The following is a 13,099-nucleotide window of genomic DNA, read 5'->3' as shown; positions in this document are numbered from 1 at the left end:
GCTGAAGGTTGAAAAGACACATTCCATGGCAGAGGAACACTCATGGAGACCCTCCAGGGCTAAAATAAGCCTACTTGTAAAGTGCAAAGACAACATTTTTCAGGCATGAACTCCTTCAATGCATAATCATTTTCATATTTAATGTTTGAAGAGACTTGTTTTAATTTTGAAATATTATGTTTAGCATATTTATATTTAGAATAAATGGAGATGTTATACTTCCAAAGGAGACACCATAATTTTAAAATTGCTTGATCAAAAAGTTCAGGATGTTTTCTCCCTCAGTGTGACTTTTGATTAAAGCTGCACATTTCTGAGAGGATGCCTTTATCTTAACCTTGCCTTTTGACATTTTGAATTAGCCTCATGGAAAGAATTATATAAAACTACCTCTCTACCCATGCATAGATTCAGTGATGATAAAAAGCAAGATGTCCTATTAATTTACTTGTACAAAGGATCCTAACATAAATGCAATCTCTGATTTGTCCTATAAACCAAGGTTCATTTCTCAGAAATGCTGAAATTTGAGATGATGGAATAACTGAGCTGCTTGGGATCAGCAGAAAGATTTCTTTCTTGAATGCTTAATGTTTTGTTAAAATAAAAAGAATCTAAGTTTTTATAGTGTTTATTTCTGTTTCCAAACTCATTGCTTAGAAGTAGAATTAATTTCTGAAAAGAATTCTGTTCTTCAGAAACTTGTGCAAGCAATTACTAATTTTCTGTGTTTTTATAGCTTTGTAGCTGCCACTTCATATATTTATTCCAAATATTAATTCAGGTGGCAAAAATCTCTGAGTAAAGTATGGGACATTACAATAGCACATAGTTTTTCATCAATGCAGAAAACAAGAGAACTGTTGTCTGGGTGCAATTCACCCACTGAATTGGAGTAAGTGACTTGCCAGTGTTTAGAGCAGCGCTGGATTTTAAAGGAATCCCAAGACTGAAATTTACATCAGAGCGAAGGCAGCAAGAATCACTGTCTGGGGGAATTAAAGGTAGGTAAGTGAACCTGGAAGAGAAGAGAGCTCTGTGAAGGCCAGTTCAGACTGGAGTGGTAGGTCTGAAACAGCTGCATGGCCGATTTAACCCCAAAGGTGAAGGTGATCCTTGCCCCAAGCACCAGAAATACTGTGTTGGATCTCTGCATATGAACAGCTGGATTCTGTCCCAGCCAGGCCTTCAGGTGGCCACTGATGTTGAAGTTTTTTGTTTCAGACTCACTGTCCAGGGGAAGAGACTCGTGGCATGTATTGGTGCTTACAGACCCTTGATGTTTTGGCTTTCTCCAAAATCTGGTCAGCTGATCAGACCTGATCAGGTCTCAGTTTTGGGTTGAGATGCTGTTCAGCATCTCCAACACTGGGGCCTACTTAATTTTCTATCTGAGTGATCTGACCCAGCTTCTGGAGGGGGGAATTGAGAGTTTCCAACTTAGCTGAGGATCTACAATGGAAATTCTTGTAGCCACAAATACTTTTCAGCTTCAATTCTTTGAGACATTTATGAAAGGCTGTTAAGGAAGATGAAAGATTAACAGGAAAGTTTTACAGAATGCTTAGCAGAAGATTCTGAATGTGCAACTTGAGAATGGAATAGAAATTAAAGCAAGTTTTGCTATAGAAGGATAAAGGATGTCTAAAGTTAGAATTGCTACTGGACAACTAAGAAGGCAAAGGTTAAGTCGAGTTGGAAAGAGGTTTTATGGCTAGAGCAAAGGATATGTTGAACACAACCAAAGATGCTTTCACCAAGCAGAAATAAGTCTTAGAAAGAGCAAAAGATACCACAGGCAAACAACACCCATGTTTTTACCAAGTAGAAACATAGTCTAAGAATTTTCCACTACAAGAAAACAGAAAAACAACTTTGAGTTTAAACTGTAACATAATATGGTAATGATACTAATTACAATAGGCTATAGGTAAATATAAAGGTATTGTGCATGATGCTGATTGGTTTTTATGTATATAAGATGCTCAGCAAAGAAAACTATATCATGCATTTTAACCAAAACCAGAGGGCTTCAGGCATGTCTATATGCTGTAGCTGTCAGCTTTAGGCTTGGCTCTGTTACCCGCAACCCACAAATGCTGTAACATCTTCTATGCAATAAACAGCATTTTGCAGAGCTGCCTGTTGTCCCACATCTCTCGTTCAGGCTCTTACAAAAGGCCTTGACTGGAAGATGATTGAGACATGACTGAGATGGAAGTATCACATCAGTTGGAAAGATCTTCTGTTCACTCCTTTTTATTATTTTTCCTCTGTTTCTTTCTCCTTTTCTCTCAGAATGTCATGGGATTAGTTCTACTTAGATTGTGAATTAACAAGCCTTGAAATGTCTGGTCATAGAATCATAGAATGATTTGGGTTGCAAGGGACCTCAAAAATCATCTCGTTCCAACTCCTCTGCCATGGTCAAGGACAGCTTCCACTAGACCATGGGCCCCATCAAATCTGGTCTTGAATGTTTCCAGGGATGGGCTCATCTCTTAGGAACTCACTGCTGAAGTTTTCTAAGTTTTCTAAGACAATTCATCCTCAAAACTTCTCTCACAGTGAATTATATCCCTCTGGATATAATTTGTATTTATCAGGCATGCTTCATTTTATATAGAAAATACCTACTTATTTTCAGATTACTTTTAACAAGCTTTGAAAATAAACCCATGTGTTTGCTAAAGCATAAATTTCTACACCTTTTCTTCATACTTCAAAAACAGTAACCTCATCTTCACTTAATGGAGGAAGAAATTACCTTTCAGAAAGTTATTGAAAGTAATGACTGCAATTTCATACAGTTCCACAAGTCATGGTGCTGTTTCTCTCTGCTCTAATGAGCAACTAACTGCAACTGTTTGTTTTGACTGCATTAAGAAGCCATTTACAAGAAAAGGTTTCTCTTTAATAATCAAAGCAGAATTCCTTCACTGGGAGCTGCTCTGAGATAGCCAAACATTAATGAAGAGATTAAGATCACTGCTTGTTTATTAAAAACAGGCACAAACAATTAATTATGAAGCACATCAGAAATGCAAATAACCCTTCAAATTATGTCTTAGGTGACAGGTAGCCACATACTTAATTTAATTAAATCATTTAATTTATAGGAAAGGATTTCAGTGTGGATTATCATGCACTTGTATAGTTCAGAGATTACAGCAGTGTTCTTTGTTTTAGGAACATGGGTTAGTGGTGGACTTAAATGTGTTAGAGTAATTGTGGAACACAATCTTAAGAGATCTTTTCTAACCTAAATGATTCTATGACTCTATAATTTTCTGATACTCCTACTTTTTAAAATTTTTTTCTTTGCATACCACAATTAAAATTATGCTGCTTCTTGTCACCTAAAGTCAGGTATTCCATTTTATGAAAAAGCATAAAATTGTGGGTACACAATTTTACATCACCAATAAAAAGAGTTAACGAGTAATGGCAATCACAGCTACTTCTTCTTGACTTGTCTGGAAGAAATATTTTATCTTATCTCCCTGCTTTTTATGAGAAAAATCAAGAAAGAAGCACATTCCTTGGCTGTCCTTGGCTTTCTGCACTTTTAAACAATAACCCAATTTACTTGACTAAAATTAGATGGAAGACTTCTACAGTCTAATAAAGATAAGCATAACCATAAATACTTTGTATTACTTGCAATATTTTCAGGTCAAGTTTTCAAAAATATTTGTCTATTTGGAGTATTGATAATTGGTAATGTGGTACTTATAGGTGGAGGAAAAAGAGATAAGGACACAAATCAAAGTCCTGAGTAATTTCTTTAGTTATATGGCACACAAAATAATTTCTTTTTTCTTAATATTCAGCCAGCAAAACAATGTCCTTGGCCTGTAAGGTAAACAAGTAGGCAAGCTGGTAGCACATGGCATCTTCAATGTTGTAATTCACCCTCTAAGTCTCTGCTGGCAATAATGCTGCCAAGATTTATCCCATGAATCCCATGTTCTTTAATGTGTCCTCTTCTGTACTGTTCTGGTCTCCATCTTTCCCTCTCTCATACAGTGCAGAACATCAAGATAAAACAGCTAATCCTAACTGTTTCTGAGCACTTTCTCCCACTGCTTTTAGCAATGACCTTGTGTGATTAAGAGAAAAAAAAATACATGTTTTTAAATACATGTTTTAAGATAAGCTCCTGCAGTTTTTCAGCTTGTGCCTGGAGGCTGGAATTCAATGAATGACTGTGTGTTCATTACTTCTCTGAATCTTTTCCCCAAAATTTATACTGTAGCTTAAAATCTTAAGGGAGACACTTGATGGGTCATAAGGCAACTGAGCCAAGGAGCTAATTATACAAATTATAACTGTGAGATGGCATCTTCACCTTCCCTGCTCCTCTAGCTGTTGGTGCTTGGGTCCCACAGGCTCAGCCCACTGTCTGCTGCAAGCAAACACCATCACATGGTGACATTAACAAGCCACGCTGCTGAACAGCACCAGAAGCCAAAGCCCCATAAATCCACTCAGAAAGGCCTTTCTAGAGTTTAAATTCAGGCTATGTCTGCATTTACTCAGCCCTGTAGGAAGGGTGCTAAGGGCAATGGAGTTTGTGCTGTTATGAGCTGCACATGAATGAGCAGAGAGCATAACTGGTTCTGCACAAGCCCAAAGCAGTCTTCAGCCATGGTGTCTATTAAAAGACAGGAAGCTGTATTTTGTGAGGCTACAAAATCTGCACGACAGCAACTAAAAACTGTGCACAACAAGCCCTCTCTCCTTTTCACTTCTCAAAAATGAGGTGCATAATCTGGAACACAAGTCCTATGAGGAGCAGACGAGGGAGGGGCTGGAGTGGTTAGGTCTGGAGAAGACTCAGGGGAGACCTTAGCATTCTCTACAACAGCCTGAAAGGAGGTGGGGGTCAGCCTCTTCTCCCAGACAACTTGTGATAGGACAAAGGGAAATTACCTCAAGTTGAGTCAGGGGAGTTTCAGGTTGAATACAAGAAAAAAAATTTCTTCCCTGAAAGAGTGGGTAAGCATATATTAATATATATGCTTACCCAAGATCCCTAGGGAAGTGGTGGAGGCACAATCTGTGGAAGTGTTCAGAAAACAAGCAGAAGTGTCACTCCACTGTATGGTTTAGTGGGCAAGACGGTATTCAGCCCAAATGTTGGACTTAATATTGGAGGACTTTTCCAAATTTTATGATAGCATGACTCTGTGAAAAGTCCACAGACACTAGTCTTGTCTTGTCTGTAGGGAAATACACCTTGCTAAAAATGCTTAGGAGTATGAATGAAATGCATATGTTTTTATGACTATATTCATGTTCACAGCATATTCCTCTTCATGCACCCTGACTCAACACAAGCTAATGGTCAGCACTGAGGACATAAGTGACCACACCACTGGGGCCCCTGGCCTCCAGCACAGCTCTCCTGTGATTTGACTGAGCCACACAGCCCATTCTCTTCCTAAACTTTACACAGGATATGGATAAACTGTGGACCATGTGGTAGGTCACCAAGGCTTCCTGTAAAACCTCTCAGTCCTGTGCCATGGATGGAGTTTTTTCTGCACACGTTTGGCTGCTCACCACCAAGGGACTACCCAGTACAGACTTCAGCTTTTCCTCTCCTGAGGTATTGCAAACTATGGGGGTTTTGCCTCTGTTGCTAAAAGCATCTAGTGGGAAGCAAACGTGGCTAATGCTGTCAGTTTCCGAGGTTTTATTGTAAATCCTGTACATTTAATAAAAATAAAATGCCACGTGCAATGGAAGATAAATACTGCCTCTTATTTATTTTATATACTTACATATTTTGTATATTTTATTACTGCATATAGTCACAGATTTTACTTGATGAATTTACATAATCATTTCCAAATATATTCTGTTTTCACAGATCCTATGAACCCAATAAGGGAAAGATTAAAAATATTTCCTTTGAACCAAACTCATGAATTCCACTTATTTTATAGTCATTCTTGCTGGTGAGGTAGGAGTTCATTCACTATTTTATATCACCCCTGTTTTGTTGTAATGCTGTTTTAATAGGAGTGTCTTATTGAAACATGCAGAGCAATTTAATTAGCCCTATCCCAGCTATCTACATACTGAGAGACATCAATGGCATAAAAAAACCCCACATTATGGCCTGTGTACCTTTAAGTTCAGTCCCATTAAAAAAAATGTTCTCTAGCAGATCTATGAAATCAATTAGGAAGTACTTGCAAAGATAGCCAAGGAGAAACTGTTTAAAGCCTTAATGGCTTAAATATCCCTTGTCTTGATGTTAGCCCTATAAAGCTATTAGAGCCCAGTCTGGATTGCATTAGCACCATGAAAGTCAACTGCTAATCCTGTAACTGCACTGCCAGACTTGCCTCTCCCCTGCCCATGTGTCTATGTGAATTTCTAGAAGAGGTCAAAGAACCTTCAGTATTTTCTCGATGCTGAGGATGTATGAGGGAGAAGAAAATATTATTTTGTAAAAAAAAAAAAATGTAAATACAAAAACAAAGTTTATTCTGAACAGGAGTAGTTTGGCTTTTTTATTGTTTGTCATTGAATGTTTTCTTGCCCTAATAAAGTAAAATCCTAGCTGTCTTCACAGGAGGTTATTTCATTACTATAAGACTACTTATGCCAGAAACTGCTGTAATTTGAGGCCATTTCCAAAGATCAAAGCAACTCCAGGGGATTCTGGATATACCAAGGGCAAATTACACTGGAATATGTTGTAAAATAATATTGTTTCTTCCTTGAAGATTTTTCACAACAAAATGTTTTTCCAAACCTAGACTAAATTATTTATATATTCATTGATTTTCCAAGGAAATCTCTTTATTCAGCTTTTGAGTTTGGGATTCCTTTTTTTAGGTGATTTTCTCAGATTTTAATATAACTGTTTGTGTTTTATAAAACTTGTCTAATAATTTTGCATCCAACTCCTTCTCCACCCTACCCCACCTGCAGTCACGTCACATCCTCTGGGACCTGCTTACCTGTCTGTCCTGCAATCGTGGCAAACAGCCTGTGGGGAATCCTGGATGGGATCTTCAGTCCAGCTCTTATCTGGTAATACCTGGAGAGAAAAGATGAAAGATTACACACTGCTGGAGAAGTGACCTCTTGATCCAACATGAAATTCTGTGAGAGCACATTCTGGGCATCTGCACCCAAAAGTGCTCAAGAGAACAGGCATGCTCAGGATCTTTTCTTCTGCTTTTTTGCTTTAATTAAAGTGGGTTTAATCTAACCCCTTCTATTGTACACCAGGCAGAGTGGACACAATGGCCTGATGTGTGAATAGTGAAGAAAGATTGTGAAAAGCACTTGGCCTCCTGTAGGAAAAGGAGACATAGAGAAACATCTATGATAAAAGCCCTGAGATCAGACAAGGAGTGACAAAAAATTTAATGTCAAAAAAAACCAAAACCAAAACCAAACAAACAAAAAACCCACAACAAACAAACAAACAACAAACCCCACCAACTTCAGTGGAAAGACAACAAAAGTGCTAATCTCACATCTAGGGATATTCAAATTATGCATGGTAGTTATCTCTCTGCTGTTCCATGTTGAATCTACTTTATCAAGAAAATGTTAGCATTAATCATTTCCCCAGAGAAGGTTTGGAGTCTCCTTCACTGGAGGTATTCCAGAACTGTCTGGACACAATCCTGTGCTCTGGGGTGACCCTGCATGAGCAGGGAGGTTGGACCAGATGACCCCATTGTGGTCCCTGCCATTCTGTGATTCTGTTAATCATATCTAAACCAGTTTTATTCTGGCTGTTTTCTATCCCATAGGGGATCCCTGCATTTTTTGAAGGAGGACAGAAAAAGAAAACACCAGCAATTTCACTGCTTCAAGTTACACATTGAATCATAGAATATCCTGAATTGGAAAAGACCCACAAGCATTGTCAAAGCAAACTTCTGGCCCTGTACAGGACACCCCAAAAACCCCTCCATGTGTCTGAGAGAATAGTCCAAACGCTTCTTCAAACACCAGGTTTGGTGCTGGGACCACTTCCATGGGGAGCCTGCTCCAGTCCCCAAAACATGAGCTCAGTCTAAACAGAGGGAAAAACTCATCCTAGTCCATCCTAGTCTTCCTTCATCACCACTTCCATGGATGAGGAATATGAGGCAGTGTTCAGTACAGTGACTAATCCAGGTTATTGTAGCTCAGGATAGCTCAACCTCTTTGCAAACCTCCCACTAACCTGCTGTAACACCATGTTGGTGCCAGTCTCCCTTTCTCTGGATTTTCCCTCCTTTGGGCTCTTTGTTTATAAATTCTTTTAATCCATTAGTATTTGCAGATAGTTTGGGCCCAATTTTTGTCCCAGCCTCTAAATGCAAAAGCAGTTTCCAACCTGAACCATTTTGTAGTTTTATGAAAACACCAAGATGTCTCTGAACTCCTGTATGAACATCTCTCACAGGCTACACTTACCAATAAAATCTTCACTAAGTGTGTAACAGTGAATGAACTAGATCTGTCTTTCTGAGGTTAAAAGCTGAAGAAAGGAGTTTGATGGGGAGAAAAAAACAAAACAAAACAAAACAGCACCACTCCAGAGGCAATTGCTCCATGTCCTTCACAGCTGAAAGCCCATGTTGCTTCAGCTGGCAGCTCCCTTCCAACTGGGATATAATTTCAGCACAACCTTAAACATTTCTTGGTATCTGTTTTAGTCAAGAGCTTGGTCACGAAAACTCTCTGTTTACATGTTAGTTTTCAGAAAAGAAACTAAAAGCAGTTCATATTCTAAATACACACAGTATCTACTTAAACATATCAGCAACCACATCTAAGCTACCTGATCTTTTTCTCCATTATGCTGTTCTTGCACTATGCAGGAGTTTTTAATTAGTGATATTGATTCTGATTTTTTCTAAAGCAAGTACAAGAATTATGCCTTAAGATGCTTTGAATTTGCATTATAGTTTTATGCAATACATTTTTTTTACTGACAAAAATGCTCTGTGTGGACTACTCATAAAGTCTAATAACTTCCAAATACCAGTAACAGGGTATTAAAGGTGTATTACATATTAGTGTAACAGGACACTCCTCCATAAGCAGATATTCAAGATTTACCCTGTGCCCATTCCACTAGATCGGCTCCAAAGAGTAATATTCTATAACTGTCTGGCTACATCTCTTTAGATTTTTGCTGCTCAGAATTGTGGTGGGTTATCCTTGGCTAACAGCCAAATTCTCAACAATATGCACTCATCAACAGAACAGCAGGAGAATATAGGCTGAAAAATAGGATGGGATAAAGACAGGGAGATGGCTTACCAGTTACTGCCACTGGCAAAATTGATTCAACTTCGGGGAAATTAATTTAATTCATTCACAGTTGGGTAGTAAGAAACAAACTCAGACATTAAAACAAGACCTCTCTCCAGTCCACTCCCTTCTCCCAGGCTTGGCTTCAGTCTTTTAGGCTCCTCTCCTCCCAAGCAACTCAGGGGGATGGGAATTAGTGTCAGTCCATAAAAGGCCATAAAAGCTGCTCCCCCCTCTTCACACACTCCCTGCTCCAGTGCAGATGTTCCCCAGGCTGCAGCTCCTTCAGGGAATATCTAACCTGCCACACAATGGTAATGTCAGCCTTCCCTCTTTGTGTGTCTCGTGTTCAGAAACCACCCACACAGCCCTAAATATTTCCAGTAGGAAACTGATTTCCAATGACTTGGCTGGTGCTTCTGACTGAGCCAACTAAAGCTGGGGAGAATATACAGAGGTGCCTAAGGTGACACTTTCATATAATGGAATCACAGAATCATGGAATGGTTTTGGAATGGACCTTAAAGCTCATATCATTCCACCCCCTGCCATAAGCAGGGACACCTTCCACTATCCCAGGTTCCTCAGAGCTCCATCCAACCTGTCCCTGAACACTTCCAGGGGTGGGGCATCCAAAACCTTTCTGGGCAATGATGGCCATGCAGTCCAAACTCTCAGCAGACTTAGAGGCATTCAGCTCCTGGAGGATGCTGGGCAGATCTTTATTTCCTCATTGTCCGGACAACACTGCCTTGGATATCAAAAACACATGAAGATATCTCAGTACTGGTGACTTCATAACGAGGTTAGTTCCAGCACTCATTATGTCCTTTGCCAAATGGACTAAATGCAAGAACATAAAAGAAATAGGTTTCCATCTTATTTAAACCTTTCCCTATTCATCCCCTAAATTTTGGTAAATTCATTTGGATGGCAGAGATATTGTAGGGGGCACAAGTAGTTGTCTTCCTGCATATCTACCTCATACCTCAAATGGAATGAGTCAAAATAAAAAATACATAGCAAAGTCATAGAAACCTAAGGAACTCTCAGGCTAAGGTCAAGTTCTGAGTCTGAAGGTTCAGATGTAAAGAGAGTCCAGAGACTAGCAAGTTCTGCACTATTTAGGATTAGAGCCAAAAATGTAACTCATATTTTTTAGGTGACCAAGCGTGTTTTAGTTCTTAATAAAAAGAATGGCAATAAACAGTTATCAATAAAGGATTTAATGCAGGTTGTTTGGCACCTAATGCCAAAAAATCTGGCCTTCATAACACAATGACATAAAGGAGGTCTGGTATAAATCATCATGGAATTGGATACATTCTTCCTAAAGAAAGACTTTAGAGAATGGTCTTCTAATCTGAATACACAAAAGGCTTCTCAATGTCCTGTTGTTGGTTCATTTGTGTATATGAGAGCATTGCAAAGACTTGTACCTCAAGGTGCTCAGTTGGATTAACGGCAGAGGATAGAGATGTAGAGGACCTCAGATCCCCCCAACACCTCAGGGATATTTTTGGTAAAGAACACACAGGGCAGTGAAAATGTTAAATACTCGAACTGGTAGATTGAATTAAATGTTACAGAGAAATACTAGTGCTCACAATTTATCAATTTATTCCTTTAAAAATTTAATACTTTTCCTGAAAATATTTTCAGTGACAGTTTCAGGCAAAACATTAACAACAGCTCCAGAGGAGGTACATAAAGGAGATAAATATCACAAGCAGTGTATAAGCAAAGAACAGCTTCACCTTGGGTGGTCAGAAAAACCAAAGGACATCCTTTTGGAGTTTCATAAGAATGCTTATTGTCCAGTTAAAATAAGCAACCTCCATAAAGGAAACTAAATGTAACCCATTACCTGCTGTGTGGTTGCTGGTTGTTGGGGTTCTTTCCCCTATTTTTAAGCCACATATCAATATTTAAATCATTAGACATGCAAATATTATCCATTTCTCCTCAGAGCTTCCTCTAAGCCTTTCTAAGTGGGGAGGAATTGCCAAACAGTGACTTTATAACCAAGCAAAACCAAAAATATGAAGGTTCTTGCTCCCACACTGTGAAGTTGGATGTTACTCATAATAGCTTGTGCATTGTGAGGAGAGGTTTCCTGATCAAAATACAGGAAATCAAATATGTTATAAAATAACTGCAAGATGCAGAGTCCCACACGATTTCTTCAACAGCAAACACAGATATGTCTCCACATCTCCACCCCACACCTCTTTGTTGTACCAGTCTGAGTGGCACTGAAACCAACATATAAGACAAAGCCACGCTATTTTGAGCATAAATTATTTTGAGCATAAATTAAACATTTTTCCACAGAAATCCACACTGTTAGGTGACTGAATACTGTCCTCAGTCCCTGCTAAGGGACAGGACAAGGAGGAATGGCTTCAAACTCAAACAGCACATATTTCAGTCATATTAGGAAGAAATTCTTTACTCAGAAGGTGGTGAGGCTCTGGCACATGTTGCCCAGAGAAGCTGTGGATGTCCCATCCCTTAAAATGTTCAAGACCAGGCTGGATGTGGCCCTGAGCAACCTGGGATAGTGGAAGGTGTTTCTGCCCTGGCAGGGGTTGGAATGAAATGATCTTGAAGGTCCCTTCCAACCCAAACCATTCTATGATTCTAACAGGATGGCAGAAGGAAAATGGTCTTTTGGGGTGCTAAGACCACTCATCTGTTCCAGTGAGGCACTCTGAGGTATAAATGACATAAATCATGCTGAGAAGCAACAGGTACAACCTGCCCATACAGTGTGCCTGGTTTTCCTCAAAACAGTGAACCATCTCCAGCTAGCTCTAAATACTCTCATCAAGGAGTGGCCGCATAGTCTGGTCATTCTCACCAGACTCTTCCCATCCCCTCAAGACAGAGTTTTGTCTCCTGAGCTCTTCTAGAGTCTGCATAATCTGTTCTCACCTGAGAGGAACATTGGCTGTGTGGACCCTGCAGCAGCAGAGCCTTGAGAGCGGGATGCTGCTTGGGTGGGAGCATTTGCAGGGACTTGGCTTCTGCCTCTTTGTGTAAGTAGCTCTCTCTGAATTTCAGGCTTGGGGAGAAATCCTACTGACAACTTCATCCCTTCCCAGCTGAGTGTCCCTCTCCAAAGTTATGTGAAGTGTGAACATAAAAAACCACAAAGAACAGAACACAATGTGGAGATCAAAATCTCTACCTAAAACTGGAGAATCAGACTGAGGTAGAGATTGCAAAGGCCATCAAAATAGTTACAGGAGGTCCCCCACCACAAATGCGTAGGAAGGCACTGCCTGGTAGTGATACGGAGCTGACAGCCATGAGATATTGCCTCCAAAAACAACAAGCTATTTTTCTTAGAGAACCTTGGTAGAAGTGGCACGTGAATTGGACACTTGGTAATACAGAATTACAACAAATGCAAGAAATCCATCAAGTTACAGAAGGGTTGGAGAAGAGCAGAAGATGAAAAGTCATTTTGCAAGGGGAGTGGAATGGACATCACTTGGCTCCCTGAGCGTGGCCTCAGAAATTCATAAGGCTTTACAGTAGATTTTAAGGGAAAGAATAATTAGGGGATAAACAAGAAACTGCAGTACAATTCCTGTTCTATTGCAATTAGGCTGAGTCTGGCTCATTGAGTTAGGGTAGGCAGTACCTCTTTTTGAGTAAATGTCTAGTTTGTGGTTGTTTGTTTTTCCCTTTTTAAAGGGAAGAGCAGTGTAGAAAAACTTATTTAGACTTCAATAAAGTAGGGAGAACATGGAAATTGCCAGCTAATGTGGTGCAGGCACTGTGAAGGGAAGATCAGGAAAAAGCAAAC

At 39.5% G+C, this 13,099-nt stretch overlaps 1 protein-coding gene across 1 annotated transcript in view; it reads right to left on the bottom strand.

Moving 5' to 3' along the window:
- The window catches only part of FAM135B (family with sequence similarity 135 member B), a 189,035-nt gene that overhangs the window by 92,276 nt on the left and 83,660 nt on the right, over positions 1-13,099 (bottom strand). Inside the window, exon 3 of the mRNA XM_063408387.1 lies at positions 6,981-7,060. Within this exon, the coding sequence (XP_063264457.1) occupies positions 6,981-7,060 (80 nt within the window). The remainder of the gene's footprint in view (positions 1-6,980; positions 7,061-13,099) is intronic.

This window comes from Prinia subflava, chromosome 1, assembly GCF_021018805.1.
Source record: "Prinia subflava isolate CZ2003 ecotype Zambia chromosome 1, Cam_Psub_1.2, whole genome shotgun sequence".
Taxonomy (NCBI): domain Eukaryota; kingdom Metazoa; phylum Chordata; class Aves; order Passeriformes; family Cisticolidae; genus Prinia; species Prinia subflava.
Note: the sequence above shows the minus strand (reverse complement) of the source record. Positions and strands in the feature narration are given on the sequence as shown.